At 41.7% G+C, this 15720-nt stretch overlaps 1 protein-coding gene across 1 annotated transcript in view; it reads left to right on the top strand.

Annotated features, from left to right (window-relative positions):
• The window catches only part of CFAP47 (cilia and flagella associated protein 47), a 271714-nt gene that overhangs the window by 98507 nt on the left and 157487 nt on the right, over window positions 1-15720 (top strand). The window contains exons 34-38 of the mRNA XM_038760124.1: window positions 1319-1416; window positions 1753-1869; window positions 7841-7975; window positions 10049-10161; window positions 11723-11873. Coding sequence (XP_038616052.1) covers window positions 1319-1416; window positions 1753-1869; window positions 7841-7975; window positions 10049-10161; window positions 11723-11873 — 614 coding nt within the window. The remainder of the gene's footprint in view (window positions 1-1318; window positions 1417-1752; window positions 1870-7840; window positions 7976-10048; window positions 10162-11722; window positions 11874-15720) is intronic.

Here is a 15720-nt window from a genome sequence, read left to right as displayed (position 1 = left end):
GCTTCTCAGCTGAAGCAGCTCTCCTAGCTTTTATCACTTCAACTGCATTTCCCTGCTAATAATAATAATAATAATTATGGTATTAAACACTTACTATGTGTCAGGCACTGTACTAAGCACTGGGTTGGGTACAAGCAAATTGGATTAGGCACAGTCCCTGTCCCACATGGGCTCACAGTCTCAATCTCCATTTTACAGATGAGGAAACTGAGGCCCAGAGAAGTGAAGCGACTTGCCCAAGGTCACACAGCAGACAATCAGTGCATGCCAATTGTTTAATTCTTGACTATTATAGACCATTTTCCCCACAACTCCTCCATGATCGATCACTGTGGGCTAACCCCAGCTCCACAACTTGCCTGCCAAGTGAATTTGGGCATAGCTTCCGTGTCCCAGTTTCCTCATCTGTAAAATGGGGATTAGATTAATCTTCTTTCTGTGAACCCCAGGTGGGGCAGAAACTGTCGCCCATACTAGGGGTTTGGGTGACAGAGAAGTTTGACCTCATCTGTCTGCCTCATATGGATAGAGCACAGGCCTGGGAGTCAGAAGATCATGGATTCTAATTCTGGCTCTGCCACTTGTCTGCTGTGTGGCCTTGGGCAAATGACTTCACTTCTCTGTGCTTCAGTTCCCTCATTTGTAAAATGGGGATTAAGACTGTGAGCCCCATGTGTCTCAGGGACTGTGTCCAACCCAATTTGCTTGTATCCCCCAGCATTTAGTACAGTGCCCGGCGCATAGTAAGCACTTAATAAATACAATTATTATTATAATTATTATTGTTATAGGAAGATATATACCTTTATATATTGTATATATCTGTAATTTATTTATATAAATATCTTTCTCCCTGTCTAGACTGTGAGCTCATTGTGGGCAGGAATTTGTCTATTTGTTGTTATATTGTACTTTCCCAAGCACTTAGTACAGTGCTTTGCACATAGTAAGCTCTCAATACATATGAATTTTTAGACTGTGAGCCCTTTTAGACTGTGAGCCCACTGTTGGGTAGGGACTGTCTCTATATGTTGCCAATTTGTACTTCCCAAGCGCTTAGTACAGTGCTCTGCACATAGTAAGCACTCAATAAATACGATTGATGATGATATGAATGAATGAATGAATGATGGTTCAGTCCTATCCAATACAAACTATTTTCTGAGATTGTCACTACCCTCTTAATAATAATATAACAATAGCTTCCAATAAGAATTTACCAATTACCATCATTATCATTATTTATTATTACAGAGAGCTTCCCAGCACAGACAGATTAATCTATAATTTCTTTTTCCCCCCCGTTTCTTACAAACAGGTGACGTGCCCCCAAAGAGATGGATAATCAATTTTGATAAAGATCTTTCGGATGGTCTAGTTCTGGCTGCACAGATGGCAGCATATTGCCCGTTCTTGGTAAGACCTGATTTCTTCTCAGCTTCTCATTCCCTTTTCAAATTTTGGTTCAGTAGCCCCCAGCTATCAATTTTTCTTTTGCCTACGAATATGTCGTAGGAGCTTCAGAGGATACTTTTCAGTTTGCAGTTTGAAAGACAGAAAGCGGTAAGTTTTATCCAAGGAAGCTTGCGTTTGGTTGGCCGCAGAGAGTATTTTGGGAATGAATGTCTGCCCCAAGGTGTACATGAAGATTTGCGATGCTGCTTGGAAGAGCGATAGAGAAGAGATTGATGAAGCTGCAGGTTTCTCTTTCCCTTTGATTGGGAAAAAAAAGTTTGACTTTGTCTTTTGCAGATCCCTACGCATTTTGTGAAGATGTATACAAATCCAAGCAATCCTGAACAGTGTCTGCACAATTGCTTGATTGTTATTCAAGCTTTTCATGCCATCAGCCTTCATATGGATGTACAGGTGAAGTGCTAGACAGGATGCACTCTTATAAACATTTTATGAATATTTCTGCATTTTACACACTAGAAATCTCATTTCATACAAAATTTTAAGACGAAAGAATGGAAACAGATTTTTCACAGTAAATTGTTACCGAGAAGGAACTGAAATATGACTCATATAAAATGACTGCATTATTTTAATATGTAGAATTATGTACAACCCAACTGTGCATAATAAGACAGTAATTCTGTTGAGAAACTCATGCATCATAAACCGCAGGAATGAAGCTTGAGGGTTTTTAATGTTACCGGAGCTCCAACGTTGAATTAAAGACCTTGCATTGTGTATGTGCAGTTTTTACGATCCTTTTATAATGCAGTAGTGAAATGAAAAATTTCCAATTTCTCATCTTAGCTTTAAAATAAATAGACTGAGAGAGATTTCAGCAGAGGTAATACATTTCAATGCATGTGGACTTCCAAGTTAAGATTCCACTTTAGGCTTTCAAATCAATAATACAAGTTATGGAGACAACTAGAGTGTGTAGATTGTGAATGGTATATTATACTGTATAGATTGTTCTAGGAAATCTCCTGGAATTGTGACCATGAAACCCATCCAACGTCCCTGTTGGTGTTAATTAAGTTGAATTAAGAGTGAGCCGTTGGGTTGGGAGGAGTAAAGTGTGCAAAACCAAGTGGAGCGGTAGAAGTAGCAGAAAGACAGAGAGCTGGAGGAAGAGCCCCGAGCTCCTTGGGATTTGGGGTTTCTGTTCTCTGTGGAGGGAAATGGGTAGCCAGTGGAGATTTTTGAGGAGGGAAGCAGCAAGGCTTATGGAATAGAGCCCGGACCTGGGAGGCAGAAGGGCCTGGGTTCTAATTCCAGCTCCGCCATATGTCTGCTTTGTGACCTTAGGCAAATCACTTCACTTTTCTGAGTCTATTACCTCATCTGTCAAATGGAGATTAAAATTGTGAGCGCTTAGTGGGACGGGGACTATGTTCAATGTGATTAGCTTGGTACTACCCTAGCACTTAGTATAGTGCCTGGCACATGGTAAGCATTTAACAAATACCATAGAAGAAAAAGGAGAGGACTTATGCCTTCCAAAGAGCATTATAGGAAGATGGCGAGTCATTCCCAATACGAACTATTTTCTGAGATTGTCACTAACGTCTTCTAATAACAGCCTCCATTAAGCATTTACCAAGCACTGAGCTAGATGTAAGATAATCTCTTTAGACCGAGTATGTGTCTTTCAGGGCTCACCTGTAGAAACGATTATTTCTGCTAAATTATTAGGATGAACTACAATTTTTGATAGACAACATAATGAAGATAAATGAGGTTGATAGCTATATTTAATGAAGAAAAAGGAAAGAAAACATTTAATAACCTGAGCCATCAGTCATTTTACATTAATTGCATGATTGATATAAATGTAGAAATTTATTTTAGTGTCTGTCTTTCCAGTTAGATTGTATGTTCTCTGAAGGCAGGGAACAGATCCACTAACTAATAATAATAATAATAATAATGGCATTTATTAAGTACTTACTATTCATTCAATTGTATTTATTGAGCGGTTACTGTGTGAAGAGCACTGTACTAAGCACTTGGGAAGTACAAGTTGGCAACATATAGAGATGGTCTCTACCCAACAGTGGGCTCACATTCAAGCACTGTTCTAAGCGCTGGGGAGTTTACAAGGTGATTAGGTTGTCCCATGGGGGGCTCACAGTCTTCAGCCCCATTTTACAGATGAGGTAACTGAGGCCCAGAGAAGTTAAGTGACTTGCCCAAAGGCACACAGCTGACAGTTGGCAGAGTCGGGACTAACTGCACTTATAGTCTCCTCCCAAGAATTTAGTACAGTGCCTTGGGCAAAGCAAGCAGTCATTACTTACCATTGATAGATGAATAATCTGAATAAATAAAGCTGAAGTTTATCTCAAACCCGATTTTCTTGGTGTTCAAAAGTGATTCCCTATTGCAAGTTTGACATTTGGGGAGTGACATTCACTCCATGCTCTGGAGGATTTATACACTAAAAATGATCTTACTCATCTTAAAGAATCGGTATCTTTCCCAGAATAATTTCCCGCCAGGGAGGCACTAACCCTTCAATGGTATTTAGTGAGCATGTACTGTGTGCAGAGCACTGTACAATACAACAATAAACAGACACATTCCCTGCCTGCAATGAGAGTTAGGCTGTACATTTTAAGTGTAAAAAAATAATGTGATGTGCTCTCTAGGGTTTAGGTAGGTCTATACAAGTTGATTCTATGAAAACATATTTAGCACAGAGGATAGAATTTTTCACCCTTGAACTTGGATTTACATTCCACTTTCAGTCCCACAGAATTTAGGTATGTTTCTGTAACATAGTAATGTCCTTCACTCCCTCTAGTGAGCAGGGAACTACCAACTTTGTTACACTGTACTCTTCCAAGCGCTTAGTACTGTGCTCTGCATGCATTAAGCATCTCTTCCAAGAGCTTAGTACTGTGCTCTGCATGCATTAAGCATCCAATAAGTATGATTGATTGATGTATCACCAGCATATACTGGAGATTTAAGCAACATAACAACTGAACCCTGAAGTTTAGTTTTATTTGCCAAAGAGAGCACTGACATGCTGAGCTCTGAATTGCCTTAAAATCTTTCCACTATCTCCTTTAAACTGTTTCTCCCTCAAGTCATCTCAGGTTTCCAGGTCACCATGAGGAATTTGTAAATGTTTTGCGAAAGCGTTATGTATTTATTTTACTTGTACATATTTATTCTATTTATCTTATTTTGTTAATATGTTTTGTTTTGTTCTCTGTCTCCCCCTTCTAGACTGTGAGCCCACTGTTGGGTAGGGACCGTCTCTATATGTTGCCAACTTGTACTTCCCAAGCGCTTAGGACAGTGCTCTCCACACAGTAAGTTCTCAATAAATATGATTGAATGAATGAAAAAGGGAGGTGAATTATCCCAAATAGCTCTGCCACATTTCTCGTAAATCATTTTTATGCTAGGCTATTCATTTTGTTTTGTAAAAAAAAAAAATCAAAGAAATTGTGCACAGAGAAAATTCTCTTCAAATGCTTTTTAAAATAATGGTGAAAATAGTTATAGCTGAAAGAGCTATATCATAGAACAGACATTCGAAGGCAATACCTCTTTGTTTTGGTCAATGGCAATAGACTTATTAAATTATATACACGTTAAAATTAATGCCATAATATTTTTTCAGTTCCGATTAAGAATAAATGAGTTAGTAAGGTACTATTGATTTGTATTTCCAGAATTTGTTAATCTATAACTTTACTAACCCAGCTATCAGGGCATAATTTTAGGAAATGGTCATCTAGTTGTCTGAAAGTGTTAATGATCCTTCTAAAGTGGCTAAATGATGATCAAGGAGTAAACTATCAGAGAAGCAGTCAGGTCTATTGGAAAAAGCCCAGGCCTAAGAATCGGAAGGACCTGGGTTCTAATCCTGATCCACCATTTGTCTGCTGTGTGACCTTGGGCAAGTCACTTAACTTCTCTGTGCCTCAGCTAACTCGTCTGTGAAATGTAGATTGACTGTAAGCCCCAAGTGAAGATGGGGATTGTGTCTAGCCTGATTATCTTGTATATACTTCAAGCGCTTAGTTCAGTGCCTGGCACTGAAGCGCTTAGTACAATGCTCTGCAAACAGTAAATGCTCAATAAGTATGGTTGAATGAACATAGAGCTTAATAAGTACTATTATCACCATCATTATGTTTGGTGTTTCAGATTAGATAAATAATCAAAATCGTATTGTTACAATTTTCCATATAATAATAATGACATTTATTAAGCACTTACTATGTGCAAAGCACTGTTCTAAGCGCTGGGGAGGTTACAAGGTGTTCAGGTTGTCCCACGTGACTACTTGCTGTTCCCCTCTTCCTACTTGTAGCTGCCTCTGAACGTTTCTCCTACCTGCTTTGAGTTAATTTAAGTGGGGAGGGGAGAGGAGTCCTCTCCCTCTTCCAAGAACTAGAAGTTTCAGAAGTGGGGAGTGGAAAGAGGTGGGGCTAATACAGATTCAAGTGAGCTAACAGGGGTATTGAGAGCTTACAGTGTTCAGATCTTGGGACAGTACAGTATTACAGAGTTGGAAGACGTGTTTCCCTTCCCACAGAGAATTTACAGTCTAGAGATTCTGCAGAGACAGCCCAGAGTCTCTCTTTTAACTCTCAAAACTGCACTATTGACAGCAGATGCCAAATCTTAGCAAACACCGGAGCTGCTGAAAAATGGCCAGCTAACATTTTGCAAGTATGATTCTGGCAGCTAAGAGGTTGCAAACTTCCTTTGGGGATTCAGGCAGACTTCTGGATGCTATGAAACTTGCACTCTCTGAAAGGATGATCCTATTGCCAGAAGGTGACTTTAAGCATTTGTTGTAACTGGGTAGTTTATAGTTCAGATATGAGTGAAAAGTAACTCTAAATTGGATAAGTCCAATGATCTGGTCCCTCATAACTGTGGTTTCTGCAGAGGAGATGAACAATCCTTGGAGGGACAGGATGATGACTGTCTTTCTTCATAAAACTTGTAACTCCCCTGACATTTTAGGCACTCGGCCCCCAGAATCACTGGAATCGGCAGAAGTGACAAGCAATCTTTGGGGAAATGGGGTGATGTCATAAAACTACTGATGTCCCTTACATTTTCCCTCTAATAACATATCCTGGAACTGTCATTCACGAATATATTGACCCTTTCCCACCTCCGCTTTGGTCTAGGCTGGCCTCATCATTCTCACAGTCCCAGTTGGTGACAGCTGCAGTCTGTGGAAAAGATTGGTGGCGGCAGTAGCAGTTGTATTGATTGAGCACTTACCATGTGCAGAACACTGTACTAAGCACTTGGGAGAGCATAGTACCACAGGTTTGGCAGGCACATTCCTTGCCCACAACAAGCCTACAGTCTAGCGGGGATGACAGACATTTAATACAGGGGGACAGAGTGAAATATAGATTGGAGTGGGGAGAGGCAGAAGGCTGGGAGGTCAGCAAGGAAGCTGATGCAGCAATCCAGGCAGGAGAGGATGAGTGATCGGATTAACGTGGTAGCAGTTTGGATGGAGAGGAAAGGGCGGATTTCAGCGATGTTGTGAAGGTGGGACAGACAGGATTTTGTGATGGATTGACTATGTGAATTGAATGAGAGAGGGGAGAAGCAGTGTGGCTCAGTGGAAAGAGCACGGGCTTTGGAGTCAGAGGTCATGGGTTTGAATCCTGGATCTGCCACATGTCTGCTCTGTGAGATTGGGCAAGTCACTAACTTCTCTGAGCCTGTTACCTCGTCTGTAAAATGGGGATTAATACTGTGAGCCCCACATGGGACAACCTGATCACCCTGTATCCCCCCAGCGCTTAGAACAGTGCTTTGCACATAGTAAGTGCTTAACAAATGCCATTGTAATAATGAAGGATAACGCCAAGGTTATGGGCTTGAGAGACAGGAAGGATGGTAGTGCCATCTACAGTGATGAGAAAGGGGGAGAGCAGGGTTTGGGTGGGAAGATAAGGAGCTCTTACAGTGCTCTGCACACAGTAAGTGCTCACTAAATACAATTGAATCAATGAATGAATAAATGATTTATAATTATTTATAAGCGCTGTGGAGCCATGCTCAAAGGTCATAGATCCAAGTGCAATAGTGGTAGAATAGAAAAAACTAAGAGCGTGGAGGAATTCAGGTTGTGGGAATGGGACTGAGAAGAGCTGCAGGCCGAAAACATGAAAGGAGCAGTCTGTTTTACAACTTTCAGTGAGGAAAAGATAGTGTTCTTCTTACTTTGCCTGGCAGGGCCTGGCTAGCTAATGCCCTGCCTGTAGCAAATCAGGCTCTCTCAGACAGCCAAGGTATAGAACAACCCCTCAGGTGAGTAAAGATGTGAAGATAAAAATGTGGCTATCAGAATGTTCTGCTAGTTGATTTCTATGTTCTTTATCAGGCAACTGACATCTGTGATCCAAATCCTATCATGATGCTTATGCTCTGCGTTTATATGTATGAACGACTGCCTCATTATTTGCCCAAGAAGACCGTTGAGTTCTCTGGCCCACTCCATGCCAGCATTTTTAGGCAGGTATGTATATAATTATTAAAAGTATCCAAGGCCCAAGTATGGCGTACTCGTTAGGGCACTGGCCTGAAAGTCAGAAGGACTTGGGTTCTAATCCTAGCTCCTTCAATTGTCTGCTGTGTGACCTTGGGCAAGTCACTTCACTTTTCTGGGCCTCGGTTCCCTCATTTGGAAAATGGGGATTAAAACTGTGAGCCCCGTATGGGGCAGTGACTGTGTCCAACTTGATTAACTTGTATCGTCCCCAGTGCTTAGAATAGTGCTTGACTCACAGTAACCACTTAACAAATACCATTGTTATTATCATTATTATTATTATTATATAGGCTGATGAATGCCCCACACATTTCTTCCATGTTTAAAAAGAATATAAAAACATTTGTACAATATAGTTTTGCAGGGGTATTTAGCGAGACGTGCATCGTCATGCTGAAGTTACGGGAAAAGACCTTTTACATTTGATCTTAAATTTGTGTAGCAGGAGTTGCAGAACTGTAAAATGGTCATTCCATGTTTTGCAGAATTAGCTGTTGAACTGTAATGTTCAAAAACTGTGCCTGATGGAAGGCTAGGTTTTAGGGGATGGAGTTTGGGCACTTTTCTCCTTAATGGAGAGGCAGTGTCGCATAATGGAAAGAGCATGGTCCTGGGCTTCAGGAGACTTGGATTCTAATCCCAACTCTGCCACTTGCCTGATGTGTGACAGTCCCAAGTCACTTAACATCTTTGCGCCTCAGTTTCCTCATCTGTAAAATTGGGATTCAATATCTGTTCTGTCTCCTCCTTAGACCAGGAGCTCCAAATGGGGTAGGAACGGTGTCCAATTTGATTATCTACCCCAGTACTTAGTACTTCGGCTCGGTACATAGTGAGCCCCTAACAAACACCAATAAAAACAAAATGAAGGGCGTTACGTGGAATCCTACGAGGAAGAAAAAGACATTGCGTGGTGTGTCATAGCAGTTGATGACAAGGAGAGTGTGCAGCAGACAGCAAGGCTCGAGGGAAAAGAAGGGAAAGAAGCTGTTGCGTTATAGCAGAGAGGCTCCGTGATGATTTGGCCAGCCCAGGATCGAGCTGAAAACGGTTAAGTTCGCTGACTGGGAAAACCCATTAGCCCCTAAAGGATTGACCCTTATTTGTAAACAAGATGGGAGAATGTCAGCCTGTATCAGTCTTTTCAGTCTGTCTCTCTCTTTCACACACTCATAGAAACACACATACACCTGAACCATCTCCCTCCCTCCCTCTTCTTTCTCCCTCCCCGCACCCCTGGCCATGTGACAGTCAGTGACTGGTCTATTGTAAGTAGTTTTTTTTTTTTTTTTGGCTGATCACACATTTCTTGCCTCGGCCTCCTTGGTGGAATCTTTGAAATTTGGCAGGGTAGTGGGGTATTTCCATTTCAGTTTTTTAGTCTCTAGTGTTTCTGCGGTAAGGAGTGGTTAACGTCGCCTCTGTTTCAAATATTACAGCATTATATGTAATCCATGCATTTACAGAACTCAGACCACCAAGTATGAGGGAATTATTCTTTGAACCTATAAAGCGTATACGGTGACTCCTCATTAAATGGATTATTAATTTACTTATAGCATAATTCAAAACGAGTGCCACTCCCCAGCCATCTAGCTACAGTTGTTTTTTGAAAGCACGTGATATATTCAAGCCAGTTAATTTAGTGGCAGTTTTTTTCAAACTGATGATTCTTTGTAGCATGCATATCTGAGAAGACGTATGTGTATAAAATATATATATATCAATATGTATATATGTATATAAAGAACAGATTCAGCACAGTGCTATGCCCCACATACAGCTCATGTAACATAAAAGTCACGTACCAGCATAGATCTGTGAAATTCTGTACACAACCAAAGGTGCATCAACATCATAGATCTTAAAGCAGTCACTGAGCTCTTTTACCAAGGCATTGCATGGCCCAAATATCCTCCCCATCTCTCTCTCCCTCCCTACCTCCTTTTCTCTTTCTCTCTCTCTCCCTGAATATATATATTCAGCCCCCAAATCCGCTTTTCTTCTGAAACCAATATATCCTTTTCCTTTATTTTGTAGGTACGATTGAAAAACCCAAGCACAAAAAGTTTGGTATATAATGCTGCAATTGTAGGAATCGATTCTGCGGATTTCTCATTGCCTAAAGGGAATACAGTCATGATAGCCCCAAAGTAAGTGTCATTTGCCCCCAGAGTTTAGTTTACACCATTCGTATAAAACAATAACTTGAGGGTATCTCTAGAAACACAGTAAAAAAATTTTCATTTTCAAGCAAGCAGACTGTTTAGACTACAAATATTTATGCCTTTGAGTCGCATGCTTTGTTTTGAAAACTGATTTGCTAGACACTTCTCAATGTAAGTTTTTATTTTCTATTTATTCAGCAGTGGCACTGGAGTTAGATTTGTTACATGTGTGAGTTCTCTGCTTTGATTTGTGCTTTTTATTGTTGTAAGCATATATGCATGAATGAATATGCATAATGCTTTTCATTGTTTTTTTTAAAATAAAAACAGCTACTGTTTGATTTTCAAGCTGTCTATCCTTAAATGTAAATTTTGAGTCTTAGGATTATGATGTTGAAAAATATTTTGAGTCAAGCCTTTGGATTAGGCTAACAATCCACAAAAGGGGGAGATTCTAGGCACTCAAGAATACTCTAATACAGCTTAGCTTTTTATATCCATTTTGGGTAACCTGGATGACTGTGAATTACTGTTACAGTGGCAATAAAATGTCAGAATAAAGAGATTAGTAAATAGCACTTTTTCCATCAGCTCATGAAGCTGTATGGAAATGTAACTGTATTTTTACTGGAAACATCCTGTATCCCAAAGGAAGGAATGAAAATTGAGCTGAGAAATTCTAAATACATAGAATTAGTCTATTCGCCTTTAGCCAGTATCACTCCCCATTCATCCCTGACACATGATATTCTCTTCTGTTTTTAAAGTCCTTCAAAGAAGGAGACCTTACAGCCTTTATCAGTATGCCATTCCAGTGTTGAACAAAAATTCTATTAGGCAGTTATTCCTCAGAATTAATTTAGATCTGTCCTGTTTCAATTTAGGATACTTAGATGTTAGCGAGGAGATTCCTCTACTGAGATTGGTTCATCCACCTCATTATGGAACAAGTTCTCAGGGTAGTAGGAGAATTCTGTGAGAGGGCTAGCCTTTGGGAAACAGAATGGCATATTTAAAACCAGAAGCCAACGAACGTTAAATGGGATTTTCCTTGGGTCAACCTATGCCTCTGTTAGAAGCCAAAAGCCAAGCCTCAAAACCATTAAAGTCCAAATGCTCTAGCATTCATAGTACCATTATTTTTCAGGCTCTCTTCCTAAGGAGGCATTCCATTCCTTCTCTCCTCGTTACCTTACAGTCAAAAATATTGAATATTGGAAGGGGAGAAGGGAAGAGGAGGTTTCCAGAATTAGAAAGCGGGGGAAGTTGTGTAAAGATGTCATTTTTTTACTCCTTTAAATTGCAAATATTTTGGGGCTGTGACTGACCCTTTGTCCTCTGAATTTATCCATGTCACTGAGATCATCTATTCATTTTTAAATCTCTATTTTAATTCATAGACATTTGGAAGAAAAAAAATTCTCCATTCCGAGAATCCTTGTGACTACAATGTAAAAGAAAACCATATTGTAATATGTAATATAGAAAGTAGCTCTATATAAGTCTTTACAAGTCATGTTTTTCTTCATTTTTTTTCATGAATTAGAAGCCAGGTAATTATCAATCTGAAATTCACCAGTCGCTTCATACGACCAACAGAAGGTACTCTACTATTGGTTCCTAAAACAAGTAGTGGAATGGTGGGAACTACAGTAACTTTTTCCCTGAAGACTGAAGTCCTCAGTATTGAACCTCTTGTAAGTAAACTGAATTATGTGCCGGTGTATACATATCCCCTTCCCCCAAATATGCCCATTTTCATCAGGGGGACAAGGGTAAATAAATTCAAAGTGATTTCATTAGGAATAACACAGAATTTTGTTGTTGTCTTATGCTGTCGAGTCGTGTCCATAGTGATGCCATGGATACATTCATTCATTCAGTCAGTCATATTTATTGAGTGTTTACAGTGTGCAGAGCACTTTACTAAGCACTTGGGAAGTACAAGTCGGCAACATATAGAGACTGTCCCTACCCAACAATGGGCTCACACATCTCTCCCAGAACTCTCCATCTGCAATCATTCTGGTAGTGGATCCAGAGAGTTTTCTTGGTAAAAAAAAAATCCAGAAGTGGTTTACCATGACCTCCTTCTGCCCAATAAACCTGAGTCTCCGCCCTCGACTCTTTCCTATGCCGCTACTGCCCAGCACAGGGGAGTTTTGGCTTGTAGCAGATTACCTTCCACTCGGTAGCCACTGCCCAAGCTAGGAATGGAATGGGTAGGCCTCTGCTTGACTCTCCCTCCCATAGTTGAGATGGGTAGAATACTGGACACTTTCCAGGTGTGACCTTGAGAGGTGAACACAGAATTTTAATTAAGCAAAGTTCAGACAACATCTTAATAAACTTTTAACCTCACGTTGCTAAACTGATAATAATAAAAATGATAATAATAATGTTGGTATTTAAGTGCTTACTATTTGCCAAGGACTGTTCTAAGCTCTGGGAGAGACACAGGGTAATCAGGTTGTCCCACATGGGGCTCACATTCTTAATCCCCATTTTACAGATGAGGGAACTGAGGCACAGAAAAGCTAAGTGACTTGCCCAAAGTCACACAGCAGAAAAGTGGTGGATCAGTGAAGTTAAGTGACTTGCCCAAGGTCACACAGCAGAAAAGTGGCGGAACTGGGATTAGAACCCATATCCTCTGACTCCCAAACCCATGCTCTTTCCACTAAGCCACGCTGCTTCTCTGATATGAATGTGAATTTAAACTCTGCATTTCTGACTCATTTTTCCTGACTTCTTTAGATGCCATTATCAAAGTTATGTTTTATGTGAAAGGAATCTCTTAAGGTTTTGTCATCTCTACCTGCCTTTGCACAAAGAAGTTGTACTTACTAGAATTCTAGAAATGCACGTAACTCTTGAAAATTCAACGAATCAGTTCTGATGATATGTTAGTAAATTATAAGAAAGCAATAATAATTTTGAATGTAATCATATCCTTAAATATATTTTTATAGGGATATTTATGTTTGCACATTAGTGCATATTGAAATTGCATATGTATCTACTGAGCAGTGACTTTTTTATGACTCAGAACCAGTATTCATTTTTCATAATTACAGTGTATACTTCATGTTTGGCTTAGTGATGATCTGGATCAATTTTGCCGATCTGTATTTCATCTGGGCTCCATCTGACTTTGAACTGGTTCCCTACCTACAATTAGCACATTTTCAACAGACATTTTAATGTAAAATACCATTACCTCCCAGCCAAAACATGCTCTGTAGCAATGACATCAGCCTCCTTGCTGACCTCGCAGCTTTCTGCCTCTCCCAACTTCAGTCCATACTTCAGTCTGCTGCCCAGATCATTTTTCCTCAAAAATGTTCAGGACACATCACCCCATTCCTCAAAAAAACTCCAGTGGTTTCCCATCCACCTCCACATCAAACAAAAACTCCTCACCATTGGCTTTAAAGCAGTCCATCACCTTGCCCCCTTCTATCAATCAATCAATCAATCGTACTTATTGAGCACTTACTGTGTGCAGAGCACTTTACTAAGTGCTTGGGAAGTACAAGTTAGCAACATATAGAGACAGTCCCTACCCAACAGTGGGCTCATAGTCTAAAAGGGGGCGACAGAGAACAAAACCAAACATACTAACAAAATAAAATAGAATAGATATGTACAAGTAAAATAAATAAATAAATAGAGTAATAAATATATACAAACATATATACATATATACAGGTGCTGTGGGGAAGGGAAGGAGGTAAGATGAGGGGGACAAGGGGGAGAGGAAGGAAGGGGCTCAGACTGGGAAGGCCTCCTGGAGGAGGTGAGCTCTCAGGAGGGCCTTGAAGGGAGGAAGAGAGCTAGCTTGGCGGATGGGCAGAGGGAGGGCATTCCAGGCCCAGGGGATGACGTGGGTCGGGGGTCGATGGCGGGACAGGCGAGAACGAGGCACGATGAGGAGATTAGCGGCAGAGGAGCGGAGGGTACAGGGTGGGCTGTAGAAGGAGAGAAGGGAGGTGAGGTAGGAGAGGGCGAGGTGATGGAGAGCCTTGAAGCCGAGGGTGAGCAGTTTCTGCCTGATGTGCAGATTGATTGGTAGCCACTCGAGATTTTTGAGGAGGGGAGTAACATGCCCAGAGCGTTTCTGGACAAAGACAGTCCGGGCAGTGGCGTGAAGTATGGATTGAAGTGGGGAGAGACACGAGGATGGGCGATCAGAGAGAAGGCTGGTACAGTAGTCCAGACGGAATAGGATGAGAGCTTGAACGAGCAGGGTAGCGGTTTGGATGGAGAGGAAAGGGCGGATCTTGGTAATGTTGCGGAGCTGAGACAGGCAGGCTTTGGTGATGGCTTGGATGTGAGGGGTGAATGAGAGAGCGGAGTCCAGGATGACACCAAGGTTGCGGGCTTAAGAGACGGGAAGGATGGTAGTGCCGTCAACAGAGATGGGAAAGTCAGGGAGAGGGCAGTGTTTGGGAGGGAAGACCAGGAGTTCCGTCTTGGACATGTTGAGTCCAACAGCAGGCTCACGGTCTAGAAGGGGGAGACAGACAATAAAACAAAACATATTAACAAAATAAAATAAGTAGAATAAATATGTACAAGTAAAATAAATAAATAAAGTAATAAATATGTACAAACATATATACATATATACAGATCTGTGGGGAGGGGAAGGAGGTAAGGAGGGGGGATGGGGAGGGGGAGGATGGGGAGAGGAGGGAGGGGGCTCAGTCTGGGAAGGCCTCCTGGAGGAGGCGAGCTCACAGTAGGGCTTTGAAGGGAGGAAGGGAGCTAGCTTGGTGGATGTGCGGAGGGAGGGCATTCCAGGTCAGGGGGAGGACGTGGGCCGGGGGTTGACGGTGGGACAGGCGAGAACGAAGAACAGTGAGGAGGTTAGCGGTGGAGGGTGTGGGCTGGGCTGTAGAAGGAGAGAAGGGAGGTGAGGTAGGATGGGGCGAGGTGATGTAGAGCCTTGAAGCCAAGAGTGAGGAGTTTTTGCCTGATGCGTAGGTTGATTGGTAGCCACTGGAGATTTTTGAGGAAGGGAGTAACGTGCCCAGAGCATTTCTGCACAAGGACAATCCGGGCAGCAGTGTGAAGTATAGATTGAAGTGGGGAGAGACAGAAGGATGGGAGATCAGAGAGGAGGCTGATGCAGTAATCCAATCGGGATAGGATGAGAGATTGAACGAGCAGGGTAGCGGTTTGGATGGAGAAGAAAGGGCGGATCTTGGTGATGTTGCGGAGGTGAGACCGGCAGGTTTTGGTGACAGATTGGATGTGAGGGGTGAACGAGAGAGCAGAGTCGAGAATGACACCAAGTTTGCGGGCTTGTGAGACGGGAAGTCTCACGGGAAGTCCCGTCAACAGTGATGGGAAAGTCAGCGAGAGGGCAGGGTTTGGGAGGGAAGATAAGGAGTTCAGTCTTGGACATGTTGAGTTTTAGATGGCGGGCAGACATCCAGATGGAGATGTTCTGAGGGCTGGAGGAGATACGAGCCTGGAGGGAGGGAGAGAGAGCAGGGGCAGAGATGTCAAATCCGACAGACAATGACTCTCCCTCTC

Source organism: Tachyglossus aculeatus, chromosome 18 (genome assembly GCF_015852505.1).
Source record: "Tachyglossus aculeatus isolate mTacAcu1 chromosome 18, mTacAcu1.pri, whole genome shotgun sequence".
NCBI classification, from domain to species: domain Eukaryota; kingdom Metazoa; phylum Chordata; class Mammalia; order Monotremata; family Tachyglossidae; genus Tachyglossus; species Tachyglossus aculeatus.
Note: the sequence above shows the minus strand (reverse complement) of the source record. Positions and strands in the feature narration are given on the sequence as shown.